This window comes from Sinocyclocheilus rhinocerous, unplaced genomic scaffold, assembly GCF_001515625.1.
Source record: "Sinocyclocheilus rhinocerous isolate Xijiao unplaced genomic scaffold, SAMN03320098_v1.1 scaffold1390, whole genome shotgun sequence".
Taxonomy (NCBI): domain Eukaryota; kingdom Metazoa; phylum Chordata; class Actinopteri; order Cypriniformes; family Cyprinidae; genus Sinocyclocheilus; species Sinocyclocheilus rhinocerous.
In genome coordinates this window covers 485,374-504,692 of record NW_015665627.1, presented here as the reverse complement: position 1 = coordinate 504,692, position 19,319 = coordinate 485,374, and the positions used below count along the sequence as shown (strand labels likewise).

The window sequence follows — 19,319 nt, the reverse complement described above, 5'->3', positions numbered from 1 at the left end:
ATACAATACAGCACTGTATATAAAACACAAGTTATTGCTTTACTCTCCAACTGCACTATGAAACAGCAAACGGGACTCTTATATCGACTCTTTTCATCTCTAAACTTTTTACAATCAACTAAATTCAATGCAGATTAACATTTTTCTCCAACAGAAAAATCCTCAACCATCTACAATACCGTTCAAAAATTTGGGGTAAGATTTTTAAAAATGTTTTTGAAAGTCTCTTATTCTCACCAAGGCTGCATTTATTCAAGCAAAAATACACTAAAACAGTACTAAAGCAACTGTATGTATTTTTTATGTATTTTTGTGACTTTGTAGCCTTCTAAAGTACACGTGATTTGTTGCTCCCGCAAAGCAATCTGCCCTTTTCATAGAATTTCGTACCGACTCACCAAACTTACATACTCCCAGAACAAACATTCAGGGGCAGGGGGGATGGGACAGAAGCCATCGCCTTATTAGAAGTCAGTATACAATCAAAAATTATATTTCAAGACCTTACATACAACTGCTTTAAAATAACTGGTTTCTATTAAATAATACCATTTAAAATGATTTATTCATGTGAAGAAGCTGAATTTTCAGCAGCCATTACTCCAGTCTTTGTCAAATTATCCTTCAGAAATCATTCTAATATGCTAATTTGGTGAAAACAATTCATATTTTTGTGGAAACCATGATACTGTTTTTTTTTCAGGTTTCTTTGATGAATAGAAAGATGAAAAGAACTTAATTTATTTGAAATATAAATGTTTTGTAACATAAATGTCTTTACTGTTACTTTAAATCAAGTTAAGGTGCCCTTGCTGTTTAAAAGTATACATTTCTTGGGAAAAGAAAAAAAAAAAAACTTACCCCGAATTTCTGAACGGTACTGTATGCATGTACATGAAGCGACATAGTACAATATTTGGCCTCTTTGTTTATAAGTTTTAATGCCACAGAAGGCCTAAAACAAAAGAGGCATCACATGACAGAAACCAAGCAAGGTCAGTGTATTATATTCTTTCTCCTCCACTTGCTTGTCAGAGTAATAGTTTGTTAAAATATTGCACCAGGCTGCATTATAACAGCAGTCAGCAATGCCAAAAACTGCTCTGAACAGTCAGGCACATGCATTATTCCTTATTATCCGACTAAATTTGCAAAGATTTATAAAGATTATACTAGTTAGGACTAGTATTTGGCATTTTTTACTTCCCTGGAGAGGCCACAATTTGGACAGTATGCAGAGTGGACAGTACAAAGCCTTAAAAACAGAGCCGATGAGCATTGTTAATCGCTCGACTAGTAAGCAGACGACACACGTAACACTGAAGCACAAAAAGCTGATAAAAGATCTCTTTTATAAAAGCTCATCTGTAAAGGTGCTTTGAAGCTGTGCGGTTGGATCTAACTAACTGTGATGAGCAGTTCATCACTGCAGCAGGAAAAGTGCTGTACATCTTGTACTTGTACAAATAATGTATGTCCCTTTGGATCAAACATAACTCGCTTTACAAAATCTGAAAAATGTTAGTTCAAAGCCAGTGGACGCACGTGTATTGCCTTGCTGAATGGAAAGGTGTCTCGTCAGAGCACGATTTATATATATATATATATATATATATATATATATATATAAACAATCCATGAGGTGGCTGACAACATTAAATCATGAAAGAAAAGCACAGATAAAATCAGAAAGGGCTAAACAGAAGGAAAAATAACAAGAGGTTGTTTCTCTGAAAGATATCACATTAATTTGATTATTCACATGCTGCCAAGATATTTGCAAATATAAAATGTTATTCATTTACACAGATATTTAATTTGGATGGTCTGTAGCAATTTCGAACAGTACAACTTGAGCATAAAGGCAGTAAAACAGACAGAGACACTCAGCCAAACAAACACATACACACACACGCAAATATTTAGTATAGGAACCTGACAAAACATGCCTGTTAAAAATCTCAGAACAACCAATGTAGATAAATCTGGATCAATTAGTTCTCTGATTCCCTCAACAAACTAATTATTAAGCTGCAAGTGACATTTAACATGGAGTAAAGTCATCAGTTACCACTTCAACTGTCCGGTTCACTTCTAAAACCACAGAGAGCTTTGCATTTTCAAAACTCCAGGAGGAATACATCACTATCACGTGATGTTGTCCAGGAGTACAAAGATTCCCTGTGTTCATACATTATATATAGTGCTGGTTGAGATCACTGTATTTAGTGTCAACTGTCACTTCTGATGGCTTCATTTACATAATCTGATTGCAATTTCTCTGATGGAAATTTGTTCCATGGCATCAAAAATATGCAAATAAGTCAGAACTCAAAATATAGCGACCACTGTGAGAACCGAACTGAGAGAAACATTGGAAAAAAACTGGAACTTCTTTTACAGTATGATGCACCTAAAGTCAATTGAGTCAAACACACAACATTCCACTGAAGCGATGAACAATCACACACAGACAAGGGGTCGGACATCCAACAAGTCAGACAAAATTGTTTTTTCTTTTTGCTTTTTTTCTTTTCTTTTTTTTTTATACAAATATTTGTTCTCATAGATTATTTACATAAAATTTGATTAATTTCAGACCATTTCACAATGGTATAGTGGAACCTATCGCCTGTTAATCGAAATGGGATGTTTTTTGGCTGAAATTGAGATTTTCAAAATTTCCATGTGTCCAGGATTAAAAAAAAAAATATGTCTGCAATTCTCAGATCCAAATCAAACCAAATGCTCTTTGCAACCTCATCCAAGATTGGCAATTATGTTTACAGAAAATCTGCAATTGTAGCCACTTTATAAAACATGAATCAATTCCTCTGGTCAGCAGCCAGTCATCTTTCAAACAATATCAAAACAAAAAGCAAATTTCCTAAAAAAGTTGGTAAGTGATATGTTAAATAGATCTTCATCAAACTATACTAGCATTTGACAGTTTAGGGTCGGTAAGACTTTTTGTTTTGTTTTTGAAAGAATTTGAATGCTCACTAGGCTGCATTCGATCAAAATACAGTAAAAACAGTACAATTGAGAAATATTTCTACAATATAAAATAACTGTTTTCTATTTTAATATCATTTAAAATGTCATTTATTCCTGTGATGACAAACCTGAATTTTCAGCAGCCATCAGTCCTCAGTGTCACATGATCTTTCATAAATTTTTCATATTCATTTTTTTCTGATGAATAGAAACATTTAACCATATTTTGTAACATTATAAATGTCTTTTGATCAATTAAATGGACCTTTCCTGAACAACTCAATTAATTTCTCTTTTAAAAAAATCTTACTGACCCCAAACTTTTGAATGGTAGTGTACTTGCCAGTGAATCTTGCAGACAACAGGCTGTTCAGTTGCTGCAGTCAGCGGTGGAAAAGGGGATTCTGGGAAATGTGGCTTAACTGCCAGGTTGAATCTGACATTCTCATCCTCCACAGACACTCATGATTACGTACAGGAGCACTAATGGCGTCATTGCTCAAGGCTCAATTTTCAAATTTGCACAAACAAAGTGAACTCTACTGTGATGCCACATCGTCTGGCACTGACAGCTTACTCTTCCTTAAAATTAGCTGTGAGGATATTTAGAGACTCACTGCAACCAATCTGATGTCAATGGCACATCAATGAAAAAAACAAAATAGCAATACAGCAGAATTCCATCTGCCCAAAAGCAGCTCCCTCTCAGAATGGCACAGCAAAGAGAGCACATTCAGGACCTAGCCAGCATTACCCACAAGGTTCATGTGTCTGATCAAACAAGAGCAATAATGTGAAAGAGAACAGATGGTGATTAGAACCAGCATAAGTGAAGTGTACAGCTGAGCTGGAGTCTAGTCACATATAGCTGCCAGGCGTGAATCGCCGCCACACTGACAATCCCTTCTTCCCCTACTGTACGCCCCACAGACACACAGCTTGTTGTGCGAGTGAAAGTATAACCATGTTTGAAGCGATTCCTCTCATTCCCAGTGCAACTGCAGGTCATGAGTGTCCAGGAATTCAGAGGTGATGCCCAATGGATTGAGTCCGCCAATGGGCCCAGGCATTGTGAGGTCCAACCACTCCATGTTGTCCAGGCCAGTGTCTTGGAGACTAAAGGACAGGGAGGAGGAGGACGGTGGAGGTGGGTCGGTGAATCCCAGCTCGGACGTGTCCATTGGAGAGTTTGACTGCTCCAGTATCTGGTTTTGCAGCTCCTCTAGTAGGCCCAAAGTCCTCTGCTCCGGCTCTGCGTCCCCAACCAGCGTGCCCTCCAGCAGAGCCTCCAACTGGTTGTCAGAGTCCAGGGAGGCCAGGCTGGGCATGGGTTCCAACATCAGCGCCGGCGGGGGTGCCATCTGCACCTGGGCAGGTGGTCGGGACAGGGCAGTGTTGATAGGCAGGGTGGTGATGCTGGCCGTAACGGGCATCAACTTAGGCACAGATGGGTCCTGTTGACTAAAGGGAGTGATCTCTGCAGAAAATAAAATAAAAGGGATGGCACAAGAAATTAAAAGGTTGACAAAAAAAGTTAAATGGATCATCAAACTACACAAAAAGTTCAAAAGTTTAGGGTAAGGGATTTTTTCTTTTTTTTCTTTCTTTTATGCAGCCATTACTCCAGTCTTCAGTCTCACATGATCCTTCAGTAATCATTCTAATACGTTTATTAAGAAATTAATACTGTTATTCAAGTTTCTTGAACACCAAGTTCAATAAACATGAATAACAGTATTAAATTCTTTCAAAAAGAAAATCTTACTGACACCAAACTTTTGAACGGTAGTGTATTTGCCACTGAATCTTGCAGACGCCAGGCTGTTACTGCAATAAGCGCTGAAAAAGGGGCTTCTGGGAAATGTAGCCAGGATGAGTCTGACATTCTCAGCCTCCACACAGACAATTTTGAAAATAAACATCTGTATCTGGATTTATAGTTTGAGTTGACAAATGAACGTGATCTATTGTAGTCTGCAACAAAATGACAAACTCACCTCCACTTTCTATTAAAATGTCAAAGAGATCATCCATCTGTTGACTCATTGCTGTGGGAATCTGCAAATTGAAAAAAAATGAAAATGACTTTTCAGTTCAAGGTAGGGGTGGGCGATATACCGGTAGACACGATTAACCGGTAGACACCGGTTGTGTTACGTGGTCACGGAAACTGACTAACGTTTACACACGTTTTTAAGCATTGCGGTTTAAAAACAAGTGATTTTAAGCCATTGAAACGCAATAAGCAGCGAAAGACAACTCATTTCACTATATGCATGTGCTGTCTGAGAGTGTTTCTGAGCACTGTCAGAGAGACGCGCGCACGTGAAGACGCTGCTCATAGAGCATGGGAGTTATTTTGCCGCTTTATATGCCTTTGACATACTTGTATGTGTCAAAATGAAAAAGACATGTCTTTGCAAGTATCCTCATAAACACAGTAACTTAAGTTTTAAGTGAAAACACATGTGTAACAGTATATTGGATCCAGGCAGCTCTTAAAGTGACAGCAGTCTAATATTCCTGCTGTCTGTCATGTTCATGTTAATCAAACAACAAAAGAGAAAAAATCTCACTGCACTTGACAATCACTTTTGCAACTTTAATAAGAAGAAATATATATTTAATTTAAACGGTGAAGAATATGCAGTGTTTTTATCAGGGTTCCCACTCTTTCATGAACACCAGATTCAAGGACTTTTTAAAGCACCATTTATTTTTTATCAAGCACCTATCAAATTCACACCCCAGAATATGTAGTGTCATGAAAGACCTTACAGTACTTAATATTTCACGTACACTTTAACATTTACATTAAAAATTTCAGAGTAATAATGTTTTGAATGTGTAGGTTTCATAAATTTAGACCATTTTGAACAGTTGTGTTCAAAGGACTTTAATAAAATCCACTGAAGTAAAATGTGCTTGGAAAAAAATTAGATCAGAATATCAACGTGCCTAATAATTATGTACAGACTGTAAGATGTGCTCCCTTTACACAGAGTGCGCATGATCGCGAAATCGAAAGTGAAAGTGAACAGCGAGCGCTCATTCAAATGCGATTTCAATACCCCACATATTGATAGCGGCTCCCTGATGTGCGAAAATAATATACAATATTAGAATGTTTGCGGGAGCGGGACACACACGTTGCGGGAGTGGGCGGTAATGGTCAGAAAAACAGCGGGAGCGGGCTTAAGAAAATTGTCCCCAAGGCTCTAGGCTGCGCATCAACAACACATACGCTAAGTTTTTTTCGCGCTACCCCATCTCCACCCCCTATCATTAGTGCCGTTTCATTCTGTCTTTGAAAGAACATATAGGATAATTTTTGAAATAGCGCCTTAAACAGGGGTTAAAGCAAAAAAAAAAATCTTTTGACTGAAAGTTTTTCCTCAGCCAAACCCCATCCATAATACAGAAATATTAAATGATTTAAATAACTGAAATTATACGCTAAAAATGAAACTAAATCCGCCAGCAGGTGGCGACAAGTCACTGATTTTATCACTGAATCATTCATTCAATTGATTCGTTCGAACGGCTGATTCATTCAGGAATGAAGCAAGTGACTGTGTTTATGAATGGGTAATCATGAATCACTGACTCACTAGATTCGTTAAAAAATGCACTTTCATTGAATGAATGAAACTCAGCTGTGTTTGCTTTTAGAGATGCAAAGTGGCTGAGCTGTTACTATATTTGGAACTATTTCCGTTAAAGAAATAGAGCAAAATAAGGCAGTACTTGTTTACTGAACTGTTGTATTGAATCAATATCACATTGGCAAACTCCCTTAATAATTATTAAAAGCTGTCACTCTCCTTATCGCGATCTGTGGGCGCACAGAAAATGAGAGCGAGCGAGTGAGTTCTCAAGACTCAAAAGCACGTGCAAATGACACGTCCCGTCATCTGTCATTGCGTTATAAGCGCGGAACCTGCGGGAATGATTAGAATTGTTATTAATAGCCGCAATCCCGCGCCGAAATTCAAGTCCTGCTCTGTGTTCTCTGCTAATAACCCGACTGTGAATGATGTGAGCGGCGTCACATATGTTGTCACTGAGAAGCTGGAGCCGTGGCCGGGAATGATTTTTGGTGTGCCGGCATAACAACAACAATGCGCTACATGTTTCTTTTCCCCTCATTTTTTCCCCCAATTGACGGAAATCAGTCGTAGCAACGGAAAACTTTAATCCCTGCATAAACAAAATTTATTTCAAATTTAATTCATGCACTTTCAAGGACCTATGTTTGTTTTCAAGTACTTTCCAGGCCTTGAATCCATATGTCTGAAATTCAAGTACTTTCAAGAAGCGTGGGAACCCTGTTTTATACATTTGATATCTTCATACCATGCATGTAGCATTTATTATTTATTTGTTCTACTGTAGTATAAATAACTATAGTGTAGTGTAAATAACTATATCGTGATATATATTTTTACCGTGAAATAAAATTACTCATATCGTGGTATAAGATGTTGGTCATACTGCCCACCCCTAGTTCAAGGACAGAATAGAAGAAAGGGCAAATAAGGAGAAATAATTGCAGTCAATTAAACTATAAGTAAAATAACTACAGTCATCACAGCAATAAACAATGGACAAGGGCTACCTCTGGTTAACTACAAACAAAGAGTCTTAAAGGGACGGTTCTCATGAAATAATTGAGAACTGAATTCTTTAGAATAAACATAAAATATCATACAATAAAATAATGATATAGAATGCTGAATTTTTTGTGACAGGTGTCAGAGTGCATTTATTGTCTATTGAAATCTATCAAGTATTTCATTTTTCTTTTTCATGGGGGAATTACTTATGTACTATGTAAGTATGTGATAACTTAAATTTCAGTCATCATATGGCATCAGAGGACTTGGAATATAGTCAGTCCATCTTAAGTGGTCCAATTTTTGTTTTATTTTCCTCATTTTTTGAGAGGTTACCTTTATGTATTGGTACTGCAAAATACTGAGACCAAAAAAACCCTGCATTTTGTTGTTTTTTATTAGTTTAACCACAGCCATCTTTGTGGTCTAGGTAGCTTTATATCTGGTCCCAGAGATAAACCAACATGAAAATTAGTGTTTTTGTTTTTTTTTTATTCAGCATACATTACAAAACCAACATATAACCGGTTAAAAACAATTACACACCATTAAGTTGCTCTCAAGATTACATAATAAAGACTTAAAATAATTATAAGACACCAAGTTTTGTAACTTCATCTCCTTTTGAAGAAGATTCCAATCTGAAGCTGCAGCATATTTAAAAGAGGTTTTACCAAGCTCAGTTCTGACAAAAGGTATACAGAGATTGTAAATTGATTGAGAACGTAATGAATGATTCCCAAATAAAGTCCTTTGTATAAAACAACAGAGATAATTTGGCAAATGACCCAAAATTGCCTTATATATCAACAAATGCCAGTGCATTTTTCTCCGAATTCTCAAGGAAGGCCATGCAACTCTTTCGTATAATTCACAATGATGAGTTAAAAATTTACAATCAGTTATAAATCTCAGAGCACCATGGTACAAAGCATCCAAGGAAGAAAGAAGGTAAGAGTGGGCATGCTGGTAAACCACCTAGGTACCCCCTACAAAAGGTTTCCTTTTGTATATTGACCCTAAAAGTGGAATTTCGAGCAAAATTCGAAGTTTAAGGAACAAGAATAATACCAATATACAGATGTAATCACTAAAAAATGTAAATTTAACACTTTGACACATACGATCACACCATTTTGATTAGTACGTCCAGTGCATTGTGATAAACTGCTAAATTCAAATATGCTTTCGCACCAAGCCAGAGAAAGACTTGAGCTTGTCATATTATCACAACTGTTGTTCAGTGTTTTCAACAACGTTTATTTTAGGTTTCAGACATTTAAATACACATAAGCACAAAAAAAAAACCTAAAACATGATTTTATGGCGTAATTTGACATATCTGAATTATGTTGTTGTGTAGGTAACTAAAGTTTGCTCTATCCTCCTCCCTGTTCACCGGCCACTTACTTTCATATCTTTCAAGAGAACTAGATGAATTTACCTTTTGTAAATCGGTCAGACTCTGATTCTATGCGTTGCAGTGTAAACTAATGCTGTAATATTATAAACATATTGTGTGAAAGGGTTAAAAATGGTCAAGCAACGTCTTGAGATGGACTGACCTATTGTGCATGAGTCACATGGACTACTGCACATAATTGGTGCATTTTTTTCTCTGTTTTGGAGATTGGTAGTGTAGCTCACCATCCCCATTCCATGTATGAAAAACAGAGGCTCAGACATTTGCTTTAGCTCTCATTTTGTGTTTCACAGAATAAAGAAAAGGATTGGAAAAACATTGGAAGTTAATTTGTGGGTAAGGTAAAAACTGCTTAACCCACTATTCAACCCAGAACATGTACGAGCATGCATGGATATATAGAAAACAGAGAGACATCACCTCTGAGACGGGATTCTGTAGGCTGCGGGTCTGTTTGACAGCCTCCTCATAGCGGGGCGGCTCTCTGTTCTTGGGCGTCTGGATGAAAACTGGGGACTGCTGGATGAAGGAGGTCTGGGGAGATAAAAAACTGAGTGAACACTCAACTCAAAACAGAACAGCAACACTAAAAACATCTCAATAAAAGCAGGATGTGCTACCTTGTTTAGAGGCCCATTGATGAGGGATGATGGGACGGGGGACGTCAGAGGTGAGATCCTGTTATCTGGGGAGCTGCTGAGGAAGAACTGAGGTATCTCCAGGCCTGCTGGATTCTCATTGGTACCGTGCTGGAAACCTGACCTCTCGGTGTTGCCCACAGGCAGGGTCTGTGTGAAAAGTAAACCAATAGATCATGAGCATCCAGTAACACCCACTAGCATCATAGAGAGCATATGCTAAACAGTCTGGATTGTGTTATGATCTTTCTGCTTGGTATGAGAACAAGCCTCCTCAGGTCACACTGGCATTGGTCCGTCAGGCACGGCTGTCAATGAAAATGTTATCAGCTCATCACGAGCAATGAGCTCTAGTTACTCTAGTCATCCAGGACTCAGGCCAGGCTTGTTCACTATGCCAAAGTAATGGGCATCTAGCTGGGAAACCTTAGCATGGTCCCCTGCTGCCAGGACAGGCCAATTACAGTAGAGTGAAAGCCTAGAAAGAAATGAGACCAGCAACTCCCATCCATCTCACTGATGAATGACTCTGCTGGACAGACAAAACTAGATGATCCCAGAGCTCACAGATTATGTTCCCTTGTTCTGATTGCTCCTGCCGGCACTGATCCTGTTCCTACTCAGATTCCACGGTTATTCAATACTCTGTAAAAAAAAACCCCTCTGTAGTGTGGATAAAAGTGATATATAAGCCAGGCCAATTAATCGTTTGACATTTGGTCATCTTGAGCAGGGGCGGCATTTCCATATGGCAGAGTATGGCATAACTGTTTCTTATCTGAATATCTTTTATAATGTATTTTATTCCTAAAATGGCAAAGCTAAATTTTCAGCAGCCATTACTCCAGTCTTCTGTGTCACATGATCCTTCAGAAATCACTCTAACATGCAGATTTGGTGCTGAAGGTCCAATTCTTAGTATTATCAGTACATTATTAAATATTATATAAAAACATATATACTCTATTATATAATATTTATGCTATTATATTCGATAAATTATATAGTCTGTGGCATTATATTTGCATTTGGTTATAAGACCGACCTGAAATATGTGGTTGTGACTGAGCAGCTGTTGTGATGTAGGACTCTCTGCTTTGGTGGGCTGTATTTGGGGGGTCTGAATTAGACCTGGCCCTGATGGAGAGACAGCCTTCAAAACTGGCTACAAAAAGACATCAAGGTTAAATTTAAGTAATGACACAAGTATATACTGTACCTAGCACATATACACAAAAGTTTTGTGTTACCTGTAGTTTGACATTAGTGTTGGGTAGCTGGATAGTAGTGGTATTATTCGCCAGGGGCACTGGAAGAAGGATCTGAGTGCCCCCATGAGAAGTGGTTAGAAGAGTCTGGGGCTGCCCCATGACCTGTGGTAGTCCTTGGTGGCTGATAATGAACTGATGGAGAGGAGTAGCTGTCACCTTGTTGGGATGGGCCTCCTCGAGCTTCAGCAGCATTGGCGTAGTGTGTGAACTCAGTGTGCAGTTAGGAGGGACAGTGTTTTCTGTTTTGACAGATGCCAACATTGTGGCTGGACTGGAAGTGTTATTTTCTGCAGGTGGAATGACCGGTCCGCTCCTTTTCTCCACCTCTAACTGCATCTTCAGTTCCTCCACCAGCTTCTGCTCCTGCTCCAGTTTACGCAGCAGTTCCTTGATCTGTCGCTCCTTTTCGTGTAGTCTCCGGTCCTGCTCCTCAGGAACAGGAGCTGCCTTCACTAAACTGCGGTTTTGGCCCTCTGCTTGTCTCTCTGTGGATGCGTCCTGTTTGCTGTGAAGCTCTGAGGAGCCAGGAGACACAGGTGGAGTGGAGCTCAGATATGCAGAGGGCTGTTGGATGGGCGATAGGGTTGTAGTGGTGCTGGACACCTCCATAGGTGTGCTACAGGGCTGTGTGCTAGGTCCTGTGCAGTTGTTGGGTGCAGTAGTGACATTGTTTTCTTGGAAAGGCTTAAGCCGTTCAATAAGGTCTATTTTTGTTCCTGACACTGGAAGACCACGTAACTTTAACTCAATTTTCAGCTCTGCCACCTGCCAAAATAAACCCACTATTAGTGAAATTATTAGCTCTATATATATATATTAGCTTCATAGAGAAAATAAAGTGATTTCTGGGTTACCACATACACCACCATACAAATTGCTAAAAATCATCTGGATCTATGACACTTAATGAATAAGATGCACATTTACTGGAGACACAAACAATCTGAACCAAATTTTACATAATGGAAAAGTCATATTTATTCATCTATTTATTTATTTTTATAGTTAAAGGTCCCATATTGTCAAAACTGAAATTTCCTGGCTTTTTTCATGATAACTGAGGTCTAGGTTCTATGTAACTACCATATAAGTTTCAAAACAGTCAGTCCACAGTAAAATTCACACAGCCTGCATAAAGTAGCTGTGATTTTTCACGAACCGTTGTGACTTCCGTAAAAAGTTGACGTCAGAACTACACAGTCACCGCCTTCAGTCACCACCCCGAGCACCGCCCACCGTCCCACTCTCCTTCTGCCAAACCCCCAGACAACATGTCGAAAAGGTTAACTTTAACCAAGTGCGTCACTCAGAAAACAACAGGCCAATCAGAAGAGAGGCTCATGAATATTAATTAGACAGGACAAAATCGACCTGTTCTCAGCAGAGCTCCTGAGAAAGGAGCTGTAAAAATATATTGAGATGGTTTTAGGTACTTATACCACAAATATATATTCTTAAGGACATCAAAACCTAAAATAAAACTCCAGAAAGGTGTAAAATATGGGACCTTTAAACGTTGTTTATCTTATTTTTATTTACTATACACTACCGTTCAAAAGTTTGGGTTGGAAATTGGAATTTTTAAAAAATTTTTATTCATCCAGATACCAGTTGCATAAACATAGACACTATGTTAAAACTGTGTCTTACAAACTAGTTTGACCAACTAACAGTTAGCCAAGGGGTAATCAGTCTTATTTTTTGGATTCACATTAGACCATTCTACCTTTCTGTAACTGACTTTAAAAAGTTATGACCAGTCTTGAAGAAAAGAAATTAGATGACTAACTTTTTAAGACTAGTTTAAACAGTTTATGCAACCTGGCCCAGGATGTATTAAATTGACCAAAAGTGACAAAGATATATATAATGTTAAAGATTTCCATTTTTAAATATATGCTTATATTCTGTTGAACGTTCCATTTATCAAAGAATCCTGAAAAAAATGTATCATGATTTGCACAAAATTAAGATGTTTTCTGTTTCCAACACTGATAATAATAAGAAATGTTTAGTGAGCGCCGAGTCATATTATTTGGGATCATGTGGTACTGAAGACTGGAGTAATGACTGCCGAAAATTCAGCTTTGCCATCACAGGATGTAAAATGTAATTTATTGTGTAATTATAAATATTACTGTTTTATTGTATTTTTAAATAAATGCAGCCTTGATGAAAATAAGAGACTTCTTTCTTTTCTTTTTTTTTGTGGAAAATAAGAATCTATCAGTACCTTCATCTCCTCCAGATTTGCAGGTAGTGTGCCTGCCTTGCGGTTGGAAAGGGTGCTGTTGGGCCGCACAGGTGTTGCTGTGGGCAGAGACACCACAATTGAGGCAGGAAGGCTGCTCGTGCTGCTGATAGCCACTGTGGCACTGCTGTTTTGGCCTTCTATCACAGGCCTGGTGAGTAGGGAACCAAATGGGAATAAAGGGGAGAAACAATACTTAACATCACAGAAGGAACAATTTGTTCTGCTCACCCTTGTTCTCAATAAATAAACACCATTGAACAATGCTGAGGCAGAAAACAAACGACAGTTAAAATAAATTTTCCAAAGGAAACAGAGTAATAACCTCATCGACTTCCTGCCATTAATGAAAATCACTAAACAGGATGTGTTATTGGAAAATAGGTAATGGTCCTGATGGCCACTGGCAACAATAATAGTGTTTTAAGACATTTTCCACCAAAAACCATTCATATACAGCCATTATACTAATGGTTGACAAAATACGGCTAGCTTCAAAAGCAAAAGATGACCTTTGCCAAATTAGCCAAGACCAGGGTCAAATGGTTTGCATCCACCAAACTCAACGATAGGATTGGTAAAGCAGTACATACTGAAAACAACAGGGCCTGATACACAAATAACAAACACATAAATCCGGATCTCCTTGCTTACTTGAGAGGTGCAGGAAGGATGGTCTGGTAGTTGTAGTGCTGCTGTTGCTGTTGGCTCAGGATCTGTAGCTGCAAAAATAGCTGCTGCTGTTGTAGTAAACGAGCATATGAGGAGTCCATTGGGGCTTGGTTGGGTTCTTGTTTCTGGTCTGGGGGAATGTATTGATGATATTTTAACTTTTTCACACGTGGCTTGGCCTCCTTACTCTTCTTGCTGCGGCTCTTGTCCCCAGGTAACTTGGGCTGACTTTGCTGTGAATTGAACAGAGATTTCCCATTATGCATTACATTTAAATCAAGAGGATTTCATAAATTTTAGTTGTTTCTTCAGTTCTTTACTGACCTTTACAAGGGTGGGCCCAGACTTCACAGGGGCCAAGGTGACTAGCTGTGGTATGGGTGGTGGAGGGCTAACTGGTTGCTCATTAGTAGAAAAAGGCATGAGGAAATCTGTTGAAGGGGTGGTCACTGCAGGAAAGTGCTGTGAAAAACTTGAATGACTACATTCTGTTTTTTTGGCAACATGAGCTCTTAGTGTTTTGTCCCTGAAGTGAAAAGGAGGTGGCAGGACTACCTGTAACAGGTTATTAGGCAATGGTGAGGACTCTTCAATGGCCCGCACCTCCCCTGGTGAGGCTGCAGAACCCTGGGACTCCTGACTGGCTGGCTGCTCGGGTGAAAAAGCATCTCCACTGTCCTCATCTGCCAGTTCCTCTAGAGTTCTAGGGTACTGCATCTGACCATCTACCCAGTTAACACAAAGGACAATATATCAAACTTTCAACTCAATATATGTTCCACATGCATGTTTATTTAATACATTAATAATAGTTTGCATTTTCACCAATGATGGCCTCCTTGACGCTGGAGTCCACAGGCAGGATGTTCTTCTCCACCAGCTCCATGGGGCCGGGGCGTTGAGCGATCTTCTCATTTAGGTCATCAGCCAATCGAGCTCTCTTCAATCTCAGCTGAGTGGCCTGCAGAGAAGGCACCGCCACCGTCTCTGCCAACCCACCAAAAACCAGTGACAATCAGAACAGCAATCATTTAAACCCACACCCCTCCTCAACCACCAAAACAATCACACAGTGGTCAACTCAATCACAGAAGTAAATAATGGACAAGTACAGCATATGGATGACTCTTTTGAGCATGTATTCTTCTTGCTTTTAATTAAGCTGTTCTGACTGGTTTAGCTGCTGCTGAACTAACTAACTTGAAGGCATAGTTTGGTAAAATTCATATTTTTATAATGTACCAATTTAAGTCCACCTGTATCAGTGTTTTAGTGCTACTGAATGTATGTCTCTGCAGCTGAATCTTCAGCATCATGGCAAAATAAATCATGTTTTACCACATTTGTGAATATAAGTTTGCAGTCTTTATTGAATCTGAAGTCATAAAAAGACTGTGTGCAGCAAAATAATGTCAAGAAATGTCTTTCTATTAAAGGGTTAGTTCAACCAGAAATGTTAATTGTCATCAATTACTCATCCATGAGACTTTTGTTTTTCCTTCGAAACAATAATGAAGACATAATTAAAACCTGAGAGTTTTCTGTACCTCCACTGAAAGTCCATTCCACCAAAAATTTGACATCAAAAAAAGTTCATAGAAATTCATATGAATCAAGCTGTTTCGCATATGAATATTGATCATCATACATACATCAGCATACACTGCACATCAGATATGGTCATCATATGTTCAACCATACTTGCTTTATATGCTAAAACAAGTTATTTTGGAAACTCAAAAACACAAACCTGACTGGTTTTAAAGTGACATGGTGCTTCCATTCACCATGTTTGTTGTGCTTTACGTATATGTGTGTTGATCAATGTTTGGTTCATCATGTAAAGTGATCATATCTCTTCAGAAGACTTGGAATAATCTGCTCATTTCATATGGATTACTTTTATGATGTCTGTTATTTTCTGATCTTCTGATGGGTCAAAGTTTTGATGAAATGGACTTTCAATGGATGGACAGAAATCTGTCTGGTTTCATAAAAAAATATCTTAATATTTGGGTGAACTAACATGTTTAGGTTGTCCTTACAGGCAAACATAGCACGAACAGTGTAGTCTGATTCACAGACAAATGGCTCTCACGTGTCAATTTTTTAAAATTAATAGTTAAAAAAAAAAATTAGTTACTGGTTTGAAACACTGCTCTGTATATTATATAAAACAGCATTCGCAGAGGGAAAATGTATTTACATATAAGAACAATGGATCAGAAATGACTCCCAAATGATTCAGAATAACTCAAAATCAAACTGAATCAATAGTTTTGTATTTGAAATCAAATCAGAAAATCTGTATTGATGGCCAGGCCAGCTCTACTAACAAGTTTTGAGAGCTACAGCTACAGCTTTGTTTAGAAACAGTAGATTCAAAAAAACTTTTCCCAGCAGGTAGATTAGCTGCCATTACATGTATTGTGAATGGAGGATTACCTTGTAAGATGTGCATGCGGACCAACTCTGCCCTTTCTGGGCGGCTGCGTATTTTGTGCTTTAGGAAATTTTCAGTCTACAGAGAGAAAGGATACAGAGTTTTAGAAAACGGAATCCCTCTGTAATTCAGGGATCAGAAAGTAACCATTATAATGATCTCCTCTGTGCTTTGCAAATAACAAACACATTTACAGAAGGCTTAAGCTATTAAATCAACTGAGAGGTTCACATGTGTCCCATTACAGAGAGCTGGGCAACCCTGAAGAGATTTCAAGGAGGATCAGAGAGCCCAGATGGCTGAGGCAATTGGAGGAGGTCTGGGGTCTGGGGCCTGGTGCCCTGCTCTTACCCTGGCTCTCTCAAGGCTGCGGATTTGTTCATGGAACGCTGCAGGGCTCTTCAGGGCTGTAAAGTCACACACACACACAAAAGCAGAGCATCAGTCTCATGAGGACACAAATTCATCACCCAAACTTCAAACACACTCGGCTCTTTCATCTCCTGCAGTCTTTCTAAATGCTGTAGCGCCTGGTCTCACATATTACTCAGAGAGGAGATGGTGGGCCCACACAGAGATCAGTACACAGACTACTACATGGTACCCTTCAGGACCAGACAGCTACCTCTTAATTCCAGCAGAATCTATGCCTGATATTACACTGAGCTATGAGACAGCATGCAGTGTAATCCCATCAATCAGATCAGAGCTGGCCAGAGGAAAAAAACAATGTACGTTTATGTAAGTGTGACAGATCTCACACACTGCTTGGTGACTTGGTTGAACGGAAAAGTGGTTATGAGCAATAACAGAATGAGCAATGGTGAGGAGAGAGGTGAGCGTTTTGGAAAAAATACCACGTGCATTGGTCACCTTATACCTGGTTGTGAACTATGCTGATGAGTGAGATTAAACAACTGATTCAAAAGCAGATGTGATAAACAAACCACAGCACCAACTGATTTCTTTTCTTAAACGCACATTAAAACAGGAAGGTATGTACATTAGGCAGCCTTAAGTGAGGGTTCGTTTTGTTTAGGGACATCAACAATTAACACAAAGGATGTTACACTACCATTCAAAGGTTTGGGGTTGGTAAATGTTTTTTTGTTTTTGAGAGAAGTTTCTTATGCTCACCAAGTAGCATTTATTCGATTAAAATATACAGCAAAAACAATAACAATGTGAAAAATTATTAGAATTTAAAATAATTGTTTTATTTTAAAGATTCAATTTTTATTATATTTTAAAATCTAATTTATTCCTGCGGAAATCTTTTTTTTTTTTTGTGGAAACCGTAATACATTATTCTCAGGGCTCTTTGATGAATGTTCAAAAGAACAGCATTTATTTGACATAGAAATTGCTTGTAACATTATAAATGTAATTACTTCTTAATGAAAAAATCTTAATGAAACCCAAAGTTTTGAACTGTAGCACATGTTGATTGGGAGCAAGATGTCACTTTAAACAATTTTAAATAATGTGAAAACTTTTCACATTTACACAGAGGAATTATTATTCATTAAGTACGAGTTAGATATTCGTATAAAGTCCTGTTAAGTCAACATAACATTTATTGCACATTTCTGGTCTTGTGCATGATTTATTGGCTGTGCTTGCTTGGAAAAGGTCATATTCATAAGTGTAAAGTTACAGCTTCTAAACCAAATTTTATTGCATTTTGCTCTGAATTAAAAAGTTTTGCTGAATCCCTCTGTAAATTAAAAAGAAACAAAAAAGCAGTTAAAACATACCAGACTTTAAATAAGGTTTTGAATCATCTGTGAACTGAGATAGAATGTTTAGAAGAGCTTTCTTAACTAAAAAAAAAAAAAAAAAAAAAAAAAAAAAAAAAAAAAAAAAATTTCTTTGTAATTTTATTAAGATTTTGGAACTAGTACACTCTAAAAAAAATGCTGGGTTAAATACAACCCAGTGCTGGGTAAAATAGGGACAAACCCAGCAATTGGGTTGTTTTGACCCCCTTCCCATTCAGTCGGCAAAATTGGCATTTCAGGACTAAAACTCAGATATTTTTACGTGTTTAGTTAACATTAGCAGTTTTCATCCTCTTCCTCCAATGCTGGTGCACACAGCAATATTAGATGGCAGACGCTGTACTCACGTGGCATGATGCCCTGATCAACGAGCTGCTCGCGGGTGCGTCTCTGCTGTAGCCTCAGCTGGAGAACTGGTGGAGAGAAGCAGAAGCAGCGTTATGTTCTTGACCCAACCTCTAGATCAGACTTGTCAACATTACACACAGAATGGAACTTTTCCACCTGATTAACACACCTACACATTAGGGGTGGGAATCACCAGAGGCCTCACGATACGATATTATCACGATACTTGTGTCACGATACAATATTATTGCGATTTTAAATATATTGCGATATTCTGCGATATATTGCAATTTATTACCTTTTTCCAGCTTCAAATTATGTCCCCAATGGAAAACTTTGACAACATCTGTTTTAACTAAAAAGAAACATTTCTCAGTTTGTTTATCTCACTTCAGTTTTATTGTTGCGGTGCAAAATGGGATTGTCAAGCAGACAAACTGACCAACACTTTCATGAAAACCTGTCATAAATGTTGTATGCACCTGGCAAACTCAACTATTTGTATTACAGTCTAATCTAGTCCACCTTAATTAAATGTAAACAGGTATGCACTGCTGTGCTACTACAGGTATTTTGAACAGTGCAACTTGAAATTGTACTAAAAAGTTGTGCAGACCCTTCAGCAATTGGGGCATTTGAAAGTAAATGACTGTTAAATTAAAATTAAATTAAACAAAACATGTAGTCTTACATCTAGGGATGCACCGAAATGAAAATTCTGGGACGAAACGGAAACGAAAATTCTGGATGCACTTGGCCGCAAACCGAAACCTGAAAATGCTTTGTAATGATTATTTATTATTTTATTAAATAATATAAAGTAATTTTGTAAGACTTTTTAAATTGAACTCAATTTTAATGATACTGAATAAAAAAAAA

The 19,319-nt window shown here is 38.1% G+C and overlaps 1 protein-coding gene across 3 annotated transcripts in view; it reads right to left on the bottom strand.

Moving 5' to 3' along the window:
• Window positions 1-3,221: 3,221 nt before the first annotated feature.
• mrtfb (myocardin related transcription factor B) overlaps window positions 3,222-19,319 on the bottom strand; it is a 39,405-nt gene continuing 23,307 nt past the window's right edge. For 2 of the 3 annotated variants that reach the window (XM_016542481.1, XM_016542484.1), the window contains 13 exons: window positions 18,440-18,505; window positions 16,663-16,718; window positions 16,314-16,389; window positions 14,694-14,855; window positions 14,193-14,593; window positions 13,851-14,113; window positions 13,179-13,347; window positions 10,925-11,710; window positions 10,720-10,839; window positions 9,657-9,824; window positions 9,457-9,570; window positions 4,995-5,055; window positions 3,222-4,474 (listed from right to left, as the gene is read on the bottom strand). In XM_016542481.1, coding sequence (XP_016397967.1) covers window positions 3,981-4,474; window positions 4,995-5,055; window positions 9,457-9,570; window positions 9,657-9,824; window positions 10,720-10,839; window positions 10,925-11,710; window positions 13,179-13,347; window positions 13,851-14,113; window positions 14,193-14,593; window positions 14,694-14,855; window positions 16,314-16,389; window positions 16,663-16,718; window positions 18,440-18,505 — 2,936 coding nt within the window. In that variant the 3' untranslated portion in view covers window positions 3,222-3,980. The remainder of the gene's footprint in view (window positions 4,475-4,994; window positions 5,056-9,456; window positions 9,571-9,656; window positions 9,825-10,719; window positions 10,840-10,924; window positions 11,711-13,178; window positions 13,348-13,850; window positions 14,114-14,192; window positions 14,594-14,693; window positions 14,856-16,313; window positions 16,390-16,662; window positions 16,719-18,439; window positions 18,506-19,319) is intronic. The other variant, XM_016542483.1, reaches the window with a different exon arrangement.